General features: G+C 37.9%; 1 protein-coding gene across 1 annotated transcript; it reads left to right on the forward strand.

The window, feature by feature from the left end:
- Nucleotides 1-823: 823 nt before the first annotated feature.
- On the forward strand, nucleotides 824-6,978 carry emx1 (empty spiracles homeobox 1; the record flags this gene model as incomplete). The annotated part of the gene is made up of 3 exons (XM_083910644.1): nucleotides 824-1,184; nucleotides 3,737-3,921; nucleotides 6,811-6,978. The coding sequence occupies 3 exons, from the start codon at nucleotides 824-826 to the stop codon at nucleotides 6,976-6,978; spliced, it is 714 nt and encodes a 237-aa protein (XP_083766770.1).
- Nucleotides 6,979-12,658: the final 5,680 nt, after the last annotated feature.

Here is a 12,658-nt window from a genome sequence, read left to right on the forward strand (position 1 = left end):
TAAATGGCTAATCTGATGTGAACAGGCTTGGTTTAAATGAAGGAAAGAAAAGTTATTTTTAAAATTAAAATGAAGGGTTTTTTTTAAGTAAAGAAAAACGGTAACACAAAAATCCTTTAAATTCCCCCTCAACTTTAAGGGAAGCAAACTTTTAAGTTTAAGATGAAAAGAAACATCTTTTTTTCCCTACAACACCACCTTATTTGTTTATTTATTATCATAAAAACTATGAATTCACTCTTAAAGACGCCGTGAATCAGCTGAAACAACACGTGACGCCTTCGGCAGAAATGAGGCTTTAAGTGTGAGAAAATGGAGGAACAATGAGGCTTTAATTGGCGCACACATGTTTCCTCCTCCTCCTCCTCCTTCCATTCTTCACTGATGCGATCCATAAGAAGCAGGTATAGTTGTATAATAATGAGCAGAGTGATTGACAGCTGCTCTGCTCCAATCAGCGTCGTCTCCCTCCTCCTGTGCTGCATGGAAATCTCGGTGGCGCGTTACTTTGGTGCGCACTTGTGCACAGAAACGCAGCGAGTGCGATCACAAGATCATCATTTCCTTCATCTTCTCTTTCTCCTTCTTCTTCTTCTTCTTCTTCTTCTTCTTCTTCATGGATGTGTGTTGAGCTTCCCAGCTGCGTCTTCACTGGAGCAAATCAAGAGATTAAAGGAAGTTCGTGGAGGCAGAAAGCTGCTCACACCTTCTCTGATCATGATGCGTCTCTGAGACTTTTCCAACAAGAGGAAGGGAACAATCACTGTTACTATTATTGCTATTATTTCTTTCTTTTTTTGTGGTTTCCCATTCGTGAGCAGAGATGATGTTTTCCTCCGCTGGTAAGCGCTGCTTCACCATCGAGTCTCTGGTCGCCAAAGAGAATCCTCTCATAGTCGAGGATCCTGTGCGACCCACGGCGCTCAGTTACTCCAGCCCCGCCACAGAGGCGCTCATGAACGGCTACCACCACCAGGCTCCGGCGGCCAGATCTCTGTACCAGAGCCCGGAGCTGGTGTTCCCGGACACGGTCAACCACCCGTCCCTCACCGTTGCCCCGCACCAGCTCACGCCGGCTTCACACCTGCAACACCCGCACTTCTTCGGCACGCAACACCCGCGCGACCCCCTCAACTTCTACCCGTGGGTCCTACGGAACCGCTTTTTCGGACACAGATTCCAAGGTAAACCACATGGAGACGCATTGTAATCCGATTACACACTATGTTTATTCCACTCAAAGAGCACAGCTAACCCTGGAATATGCAGGGAAATGATTTACTACTCACTAAAAATAAAAGTAATGAATGGAAAAATAACAACTATACTCACTAATAATGGAATTAGTGACTGAAAATGGAATTAGGACTCGCTAAAATGCTATTTATACTCATGGAATAAGGAATAATACTCAATAAATGGCATTATTCACGGAAAAAAATGATTAATACTCACTACAAAATAACATTTAATGGAAATGACAATAGTACTCAATAAAGGGCATTAGTGACTGGAAATGGAATTAGTTGTATTTATACTCACTGAACGAGACATTAATACTCAATAAAATGGCATTATTCACGAAAAAACTACACGTAAAATGGTATTTATACTCACTGAAAAATGCATGAATACTATACAAATAAATAAAATGGCAATAGTTAGGGGAATCGTTTTAACACTAACTGAATATGGATTTATTCACTGAAAATTAGATAAATACTCCATTCATAGCTAAAATGTTATTATTACTCACCAAAAAGGTCATTATTCACAACTAATGCTATTACTCCTCACTGGAAATACAATTAATTATGACTAAATCTTCTGAAGCTTTAACATAAATAACGGATACATTCAATTATGTGTAATTGACAAATTATTGGAGGTGTTCTGACAGTTCAAGATGTTTAAATTCAGGTTTAATAGCTGGTGAATCTCCTAAAAAATAGAAATAACTCACGTGTAATTTGAACTAAATCACATTTTCATATAGAGCAATATTGAATATCTGTGTTTTTATTATTTTATTAGAAGTAATATATTTTAAAACAAGGTATGATAATACATATATACAATATAATATAATACAATATTCCCTGGTTTGACAGATTAAAACAGAACAGATTGTCGTGTTTCTGTCTCATTTGCCCTGGAGCGACTCTCACAAAACCACAGCAGGAGAAGATAAAGCGCGAGGGGATTTTTTTCTTTTTCTTCTTCTCTCTTTTATACAAGAAAAGTCGCCTCAGGTCAGACTGTAACCACAACAACCACAATAACAACAACAACATCCGGACTAAAGACGCAAAAACAGATCAAATCAGAGTAAAACATGTTTTTTTTTCGTTTTTTTAAAATAAAATACAACTAAAACTTTTATTTACAGATTGGAATTCCGATGCATTATAATTAAAATGTTGTGTTATGAATTTATTTTGTTTTGTATTATTGGATACAGGAAATTTACAAATGAAAATTATTATTTATAGATATTTATGAGGAAATATACTAAATAAACTGCGAGCGGCAGAAAAAACACATTCCCGATGAAACGTTTTGCGTGAATTTTTCATAATTTTTTTTCTAAGATATTAAAAATTAAAATTTTCAAATATCGTCATGTAAAACGAGCGAGCGAAATAACCCGAGTTTTATCTAGTGTTTATGTAAATGAACGTTTATTAATCACTCAAGAAAAAAAAAAAAACAGCGCCTCCGCGTGATGTGCGTTCGAGACGAGAAAATAATTGAAATTAGCGGTAATTATTACATAACGACATATTAGAAACACCAAGTGTTAATAGACATATTAAAGTGTAAATGTATCAGCAAATGCTACACTTATAATAAACGATTTATGATGCTTTGAAATACATTTTAAATCTGTTTTTTTTGTTGTTAAAATTATTATTAACACACCTAATTATAATAGTTTTATTTTTATATAGCGGATGTATTTATTTGACTCTTCACGCTCAAATAAATAAACTTCTCATAGAAAATTAGAAATTATGGCTTAATTTGATTAATAACTGAAAAGAGTTGGTTCTGGTCAAAACAACACACATAAATATAATTAAATTAAATTAAATTAAATTAAATTAAATTAAATTAAATTAAATTAAATTAAATTAAATTAAAAATTAAGAAAATAAAGACAAGAGTGCAATTATTTCCAATAAAAATACAAAAAAAAAGATTATTAAAAATATATTAAATCTGTGAAATGTTTGATTTATGCCATTTTTTGATGTTTGCTGAATGATTACACACTATTTATTGACAAAAGTATTTGGACGCCTGTCCATTACACCATCAGGGACTGTATTGACATTTAAATACATAAACAGTACTTTAAAAGAGTTGGTCCCTGTTTGCAGCTATACCTGCTTCCACTCTCCTTGGTAGTCCATTCATTCATTCATTCATTCATTCATTCATTCATTCATTCTGCAGAGTATTTATGAGGTCAGACAGTGATGTTGGATGAGAAGACCTGGCTCACAATCTGTGTCCCAGTTCATTCTAAAAGTTGCTCGATGGGGGGTTAAAGGTCAGGGTTTCTGTGTGTGAGGCCAGTCAAGTTCAAATCCACACCAAAGTCAAAGTGAAAGCATGTGTTTAAAGTCATTGCTTTGTGCACTGGGACACAGTCATGTCATACTTTTGTCCATTTTGTGATCAGTTAGTGATGTTGACGATGATGATGTTACCTGTGCTGTTGCTGCTGCAGGTAACGAAGTGTCGCAGGACTCGCTGCTGCTTCACGGCCCGTTCGCCCGGAAACCCAAACGCATCCGCACGGCGTTCTCTCCGTCGCAGCTGCTCAGGCTGGAGCGAGCCTTTGAGAAGAACCACTACGTGGTGGGAGCGGAGAGGAAGCAGCTGGCCAACAGTCTGAGTTTATCTGAAACACAGGTGAGGCTCACTGTCACCGTGACACTGTGTCTGTGGACATTCTTATTCTCACACTCTCACCTGTTGTTATTATTGGCACTTATGTATAAAAAAAATAATGTATACAAGTGAATAAATAGAACATTATAACTCATTTCAAGAAAGAAAGAAAGAAGGACAAGCAGACAGAAAAAGACACAATAAGGAAGTCAGACAAAAAGCAGGACAGACAGACAGAAATAATGGAATACAGATCAAGAAAGAAAGACAAAAGGACAAGGAGACAGGAATAGGCACAAGAAAGAAAGACAGAAAGATGGTTAGAGAGAAAGAACCTGTACTGTCGTTTTGCGTTTCCATGGTAACAGCAACTCAGGACTCCGCCATATCACAAATCCAGAGTTAGTGGAATTCACACGTCCAGAAAATGAGGAGTAAATGTGGGAAATATTTAAATAACATATAATTTGATTTTTTGTTTGTTTTTAAAAAAAAATAAAAATAATATTATATATGTGTGTATGTATGTATATGTATATGTATATGTATATATATATATATATATATATGTATGATTATAATAATATATAATAATAATATTCTTTATTTTTATTGCACTTCCTCAAAACAAAGTTAGAAAGTGATAAAGAAATAATACAAGTTTAAGTACATTTTAAGTTAACTTAAAGTTGTTGTTATTTCTAAATAAGGAACACATTCTATTATATTATTACGCTCTAATTATGTAAATATCTGAGGGGGGAAAAGCTCTTAGTTAAAGGTGTTTAATTCATTCACGCTGCAGGACAAAAATGTAAATATTATTGATACGGACGGTTTTTAATGAGTCCACGTTTACCCAGCGTCAATTAGGCTTAATGGGCAATAAAATAAGAGTGAGGGGCAACCATGAGTCAGCAGTTATGTTCAGCTCTGCTTCAGTCAATGGGAGGCTTTAAAATGCTGTGTCAGGCTGACGTGAATTTCAATGCTTTGTTTGTGAGCTTACAAAAAATAAAATCGATGATCTTTAATCTATTAAATTAGCATTTACTGTTAAATTAAGATTGTACAATGTAAACATATGATGAGAAGAGAGCCGTATGTGTATACATACACAATATACTGCATTCTAGACGGAGTATGAGGATTGATATTCATATTATCATTATCTAGTTAGGTTTTCTGATTTTTTAGCTTCTTAAATATTAATATTTTCTGGTTTCTTTGGCTCCATTTAACTGAGAAATCATGAAAAACTGAATCACTTAGGTTTGCTTTGAAACGTTTTATAACAAATAGCACCTGAGAAAATATTGATCTCTCTCAGCAATAGGGTGTAAATAGGTCGAGCAAATGACTTTTCACAGGAGGCACATACATGCATACTTCACACATTGTTATTATTCAATTTACTATGATTTTTTGTTGTTTTTTGTTTATTTGTGTCATTTTCTGTGCACTCTGGTCAATATTCCTCAGCTCCACTGAATTACATGCATTTACATTGAGATTAACACTTAAATACTTTGACTAATTAACAGTTGAAATATAATGACACCGTTGGATGACATGTTGGATAACTTTCTCACTGAACCATTTATCATTAAATTATTATTATTTTTTATTATTATTACAATACGGAAATTCACTTTGGTGTATTATGGTGATTTAACTGCATTAAAGTTTAAATCACACTTCATATAAGTCACTTTAAAAAGGGATTTCCTCTTATAGCCACACTTGGAGTCATTTCAGAGTAAAACACAATAAAAAAAATGATGATAATGTGACAAAACCATCATCTTTCCTTTGTAAAATTATCTTGGGCCTGAAGAGGAGGAGGAATAGGCTGAATGCCGGCACTTGTTGCTATTTTAAAAATGCACCACAGCCACATATTAGTTACTCGGCCTGAGCTCACGTTTCCAAGGTCATGACAGCGATTGGAGCCACTGAGCCCCGTGACCTTTTTCCACAAATTAACATGGTTCCCACGTCAAGGCTGCCATTTAAAACGGTCGTTTATGAGCTTTTAGCGACTGGCCAAGCGTATGAAGTGCAACAGATTAGATTAAAAACTAGATTTGATTTGTTAACGGCACATGAGGGGAAATGTACTGTAATATAATAAAATAAGATAAATGCAAGAATAAATATAATATTTGCACCGTTTTTGCACTCCCTCACTGTGTTTTATTGACTGTCTACGGTCACTTTACTGCTATACATCAAAACAGGAACATTGGACATAGTATTGATTGCGCTCAAACCGTGGTTCTCAAGATGTGGTACGCGTAACACCAGTGGTACACCAGCTTCCTCTGCTGGTACTGGGAGGAAAATCAGAAATACAGAAATGAGTTTTGCGAGAATGAGTGAGAATCAGCCGTTTATCGCGGATGACGGATCGCCTTGCGTGGTTTTCGTATTCCCGTAGACGCCGACGCATTAAAACCACTTGAAGCTCAGCTTCACTTGTTCTCTATGGGATGAGAATATTATCTTATTTTTACTGCATGCCGAGCTTGACAAAAACGTGACTTCCAGGGAAGCTCAGCTTCTGTAGGAGGAGGATAATCATCCGGTTTCCTCGTTTGTTTGGAGAATTTATGTAGAAATAACAGGGATAAGAATACTCACTACTTACTATTTCATTATACTACTATTTTACTTTTACCGTTCTATTGATTTTATGTTTTATACCTTTTACGTCGCTGTGCCTTTAACTCTGTAGAGCGCTTTGGTTGTTTTTAAATGGGCTCTAGAAGATCTTTAAAGACCAAAAAGTAATTTGAGGTTTGAATGTAGCAGTTTTATGACCAATAGTTGCAGTATATAAACACTAAATATGTTTTTCACAACATACCTGAGTGTAAATGAACCCCTTTTTTGAACTTGTGTGTCCAGGTGAAGGTGTGGTTCCAGAACAGGCGGACCAAGTACAAGCGTCAGAAGCTGGAGGAGGAGGGACCGGACAGCCAGCAGAAGAAGAAGGGAAACCACCACATCAACAGATGGCGCATGGCCACCAAGCAGTCCAGCTCAGAGGACATAGACGTGACATCAGAGGACTAAAAAAAAACACAACACAGAAACAAAAAACAACGTCCAACGACAATTGCTGCGCTCAAATCCTGCGTCCGCTTCCGACGCAACAGAGGACCAACACTATTTATTATTGTAATATTATTAACATTAAGTATAATTAGAACACATTAGAGGGGGAGACTCACATGGACTAAAGTATGTGATCACCACACACACACACACACACGTCTTCATTCAGGTGCTTAACTCTGTGACACTGGAGAGAAAAATCATCTTATTTAATGAATCACTGGATGAAGAGAAAGAGAGAGAAAACACTTTATGGAAGTGGAAAACCAAGAATCGACCTTGATCATAGTGTTTTTTTTTTTTTTTTAAATGTACATAAGCATCTTATAAAGGTTGTTTTGGAAAGAGGCTACTGCTGGTTTCATTAAAGCTGTTTTTAAACCACCTGCTTAGGTTATTAACACCTCATTGCTCATGCCGCCCACGTTCATTTAAACGACGACGATACGTGTTTTCACACACTTTGAATCCAGCCAGTGAATTGACGACACCGTCTACCGCAAAGATAATGTGTACAAGAAGAAAAGAAAATCATGTTTGATTTGTCACAATAATGTGTGCTTCATTGGGGTCCAGAGCAAAGGAATGCAACTAACAATTATTTTCTTCATCGATTAATCGAGTACGGTGCGTAAAATGTCTGAAAACGCTGATCGGTGGTGACCAAACCTGGAGAGGACGATGTTCGCAAATGTCGCCATTTGTCCACAGACCAAAATCAATCACTTGGAGTAATTTCTGTGTTCTATGGAGCAAAGAAACCAGAAAATATTCACATTCAAGCAGTTGAATAATCAATTAATTTAGTCATAAATTGATCCCATTGCTTTCCAGTGCTGCCCACTGCTCCTGCACCCCACTTGTGTGTGTGTGTGGTTTAAATGCAGAGGTCAAATTCATTATCACTAATTGGTGTGTGTGCGTGTGAGAACAAAAATAACTAATTAAACATATTTTTTGAAGGTGACATATTTCACAAGTATTTGGCAAAATGTCCACGAAAGCTGCAGAAGCACAGTTCAAGAACAATCTGGAGGATTTGTCGCCGTGTCAGCGTTTCACACACAGAATTTGTTGCCGTGCCAGTAGATGCCTTCACAGCTCAGCTCATATTCCTTCAAGTCAGAATAGTTTGCACTGTTATTTACACGTTACTGATGAAGGGATGTTCAATCAACGTTTGCTTACACAGGCGTTCTCATATCTGAAGCCTGGCATTGGCCAAATGGAAACCTATGTTATTAAAACAGAACGGCTTTTTTATGCCTTTCTATTAGTGATAGCGCCTGATACCTGGTGTTTGTTTTGTTTAGTACCTGCTCTCACGAGTTTCCAAGCAAAGTCACAAACGTCCAACACAAGAAGCCAACAAAACGCAGAACTTGAATCAGTTAAAAAAGATTATTCAAAAAAACCAAACATGAAAACATGAGTTAATCTCCAACATTCTCCAACTTTTTTATTCTTATTTTAACCATAAAAGGGCCAGAAAACAATCTTGTGAGTAAGTGCTTTTGCCCATTTTTCCAGAATAAATTTCAATACCTGGCAGTTTTTCATATAAAATAGTGTATTAAGTTTTATTGAGAAAATAACACTGTGGTTCAAACACCAGATTTTGTCATAAATTCTGAAATTTGAACAGCATAAAACATTTAAAATAACATTTGTCCAAATACAGGCCACACAACAGAAACTATGTACAGGTCTTTTTTCCAACTCGCCGATTCTTCGGCTTCCTGCAACAGTGCGAGAGAAATTACCGTAATAATCACACATTGTCCTTGGCGGGCAACTGTTGTTTTAAGAAGCTTTAAGAAACAGTTGGAGTATTTCCAGTAGCACAAATCGTTGCATAACTACGGCAATCCAAAGTGCGCTTGCACAAACTCCTCCTAAATAATAAATAAATAAATTCCAGATCTCTGTGTATAATTTGTATTTCTACCTTTGTGACTCGAGAGTCAAAGTAAATCCCTCTGCTACACAAGCTAATGAGGACTTTACACAGAGAAGCTCTTCACTGCCAGCTGTGTGTGACTGTCAGAACTGTTAGAGCCCAGTTATAAACATAGTGAAAGGAAGATGTGCTTCGTCTGCCTGACGGACAACATTTCCATTTGTTGAACGGCTGAAGACGTCATTAAACGTGTTCCACAGCTTTTTCATTCCCAACAGCCACGACGGCTGCAGGTCTCACTCATTATCCTCTGCTCTCCTTCAGCTGAACTTACATGAGCAGATCAGTGAAAGCTGCTGCTTTAGTGTTTGGTTGGAACAAAAACCAGGAAAACAAGGAATGATTTACCCCCACTTTTTTTTACTAGTTGACACTCAAATTCCAGTGACCTTCATGTGGAGGATAAAGCGGTCGAAGATGAATGGATGGATGGACGCTCAAATGATATGTAATCGTGCTTTTCCATTATACAGTTCCAGCACAACTCGTCTCTAATTTGGTATCAGTCACGTCACGTTTTCAAAGTGGGCGGAGTCATTTCCATATCATGGCTGCACGATACTGCTGTGGTTTTATACGCGACACAAACACAAAACTCATGACTTGTAAAACAGCTGTTTTTGGAGTAACTGAATCATTAGAATCAGTTCGTTAAAAAAGATTTGTTTGCAAAATCGTTCAGTACTTCCTGTATGCAAATGCAACCTCTGTTAAATATTGCAATTTTAGTCATTTCCTTTGCTAAATGTTGGAGATTAACGTAATGTTTTCAGGGATTTTTTAAGCCTTTTTAACGGATCTAGAGTTTGCCGTCGTTTGCTTTGGTATCTCTCTTGAATGTGCACATTTAGTATAATTTAAGGTGGACTGACATGTTTACATGTATTTTCATTGTTTTTTTCTCACGTAAACATACACACAGACTGAGAGTGTGGTGTCAGGAATGTCACAGGACAGTCGCACAGGTGTCAGGTGTGTTACCTTCCAGCCAGTACTTCCTCTGAATTCCAGCCGGGGAGAAAAAAAGCCTAGGGGCAGCTGATAATTTCCACCCCGAAGGGTCAGAGCAGCCTCTGAAAAAGGGAAGAAGAAAAAAAAGAAAAGTCTTTATTGTGAGACACTCCTTTCACTGACTGCCTCAGTAATCACCTGTCAAGAGAAACGGAAGGAATCTCCTCGTAATGAGTCTTTAGAGATGAGCCCTGACGTTTGACCCTGATGTTTTGAAAGTTAAGAGGCGGAGAGGCAGCAGAGAAAAGGCAAGGAGAGTAAAAAATACGCTGCAGCAGTCTTTTTCTTTTTCTTTCACATCTGCAGTCGCACACAAAAAGGGGGCCACATGTCTTGTTTTGAGTTTCCCGGGACATCCTATACTCACTGCAGGTGCAAAATAGACGCCAACAGAGATTCAGCATTCCTTTAAAATCCAAATAAACATCAAAAACATCAGAATGTCCTTTGACAAACAGGTGCAGGTAAGGCCTGCCTGCTTTCACAAATCTCAGCAGCGCCATTAATGAGAGCTACACCTATAGGAAAGCAGTTAATTGGGGAAAAAAATCATGCCTCTCTCTCCCTAAACGCCGCGTCTCCTGTCGCCTGAGTCAGCAGAGAGAGAGGCACGAGCGTTCAGGACGAGGAGAGGAATCTGCCGTGAAAAAAACAAGAGTCTCTGTGGAGCGAGCAGGAGACTCTGAGGAGGGGGAAGGAGTCGACAGATTCACGATGCTGCTGCTGCTGTAGTAAAAGGTGTCGGAAAAACTGAAGTGCAATTTAATTATTATTGTCTGTTTGCTTGTTTTCTGCAGCCGTCTGTTCTCCTCAGCTCACACTACAAACGACACGTGGTTTAACTGCTGATCATGAATGCGGGCGATAAATCATACAGCGTCGCCAACACGCGCCGATTCAGTTTCAATTCGACGGGCGGTGAACACGCTGCATCGTAAATGACGGCCTTAATTATTCAACCAGAGAGAGAGAGAGAGAGACTTCCTGCATTTATTACACAAGGAAAATTAGCCAGCGCCAGACGTTTGTTTACAATTCACACTTAATATTCACATAACTGGAATGTAGCGGGCTAAAGATGAATGAGTGGGCTAAGTAGTGACGGCTGCACAAGGTAAGCACGCTAAATAGAATTTGGTAACACTTTAGATTAGGGAACACATATTTACCATTAACTAGGTGCTTACTAACATATATAAGTAGCATACTACCACTTTATTAGTAATCATTGAGCACATAACCTACATAACCTTATTCTATCTCTATTACGATATATGAATTAAGATTTTTCCTACATAAGTGTTAATATGTGCTTAATATTTACTAATAAAGGGCTAGTATGCGACTTATATGCGATTAACGTAGTTTTTTCTGGTGTGTATCTCCGCCATTACATCGTTTACAAAGCCCCGAAGGTTCTAAACAAACAGTTCAGTCACTGCTGAGAACGTTGTCTTGTATTGTAATCTCGGGCTAAGCGAGACCTCTGAAAAAACCTGGTCCGGTTACGTAAACAGCAGTTCTCCTGAACAGCAGATCCTCCTGCTCCGGGCACTCGTCCGGGCACATCCGGTTGCGTACATTGAACCGCAGAAGAAGAATAACCTCCGTTGTGGAGGTGTCTCACAAGCGACAGTGTCTTCTGACTCTGGGTCAAAGTCATAAAAGGGACTGCAGCGGGGAGTCGTGACGAAGCTATTTTTAAACATTGTTAAAACAATGTTTTGAAAATGAGTAGCAGTGCATCGAGCTGCGCTTCTGAGAGCTGGCATGCTAATTGCATCACTTCCAGGTATTGGCCAATCACAAGACAGTTCTGTCTTCTGGGAGTGAGATTTCAGTCTGAAACAGCGCGGCTGACGAGAGCCTGAGAGAGATCAGCTTATTTACAGCAATGAGGAGGTTTTTGACCATAAAAACAAGTTAATATATGTAAGTAGACTCTCTATGGGAGCTTTAAAACTTAAAAAGGGAAGAAAACTGTTAACAAAACTTACATGTTGTGGTGTAAAGACTCACTAACACTTTCTGTCTTCTTTGGTGAACTGAAGAATGGCACAAGGTGAAAGCAGACCCAAAAAGAGCGACAAGGACACAAAGTCTTCTTTGAAAAGCTTTGACATTGACCACAAACACTGGGAACAACTCGCCCAACCTGTACATTTACATTTAAGCATTTAGAAAACGCTTTTATCCAAAAGTAACTTACAAAAGAGCAATAAGCTACAGAGAAGTAGTATTGGAAAGAACTCCACTAGACTAGTGTGTTTTTAAAGTGCATATGTGAATAATGCTCATGTATTACTTTCATTAGAACACAGACAAATGGGGTGGATTTATGTAACTCGACGTGTCGCGTTTTGATTCGTCTAACCTGAATTATGTTCCAGACGTCCTCCACTGATGATCCCGTTTGTGGTTTCTTGTTGAACTACAGGCCTGTGCTGCGTTTCCCACGGCAACTGCGCAAACACACTAGATCACACTAGCTCATGACAACAGATAATGCACTGAAAGTTTATATAAATGAAGAAGAATAAAGAAAGGGCACCATTGTTTTACCTTTATCGTTGTGTACGTTTACGGAGTTGGAAAAACATCTGCAGTGACAGCGACTCAACTGACACGATTTTAGTTACAGGCAGCAAAACACATTTATAGAATTTA

This window comes from Microchirus variegatus, assembly GCF_963457635.1.
Source record: "Microchirus variegatus genome assembly, chromosome: 2".
Lineage (NCBI taxonomy): Eukaryota > Metazoa > Chordata > Actinopteri > Pleuronectiformes > Soleidae > Microchirus > Microchirus variegatus.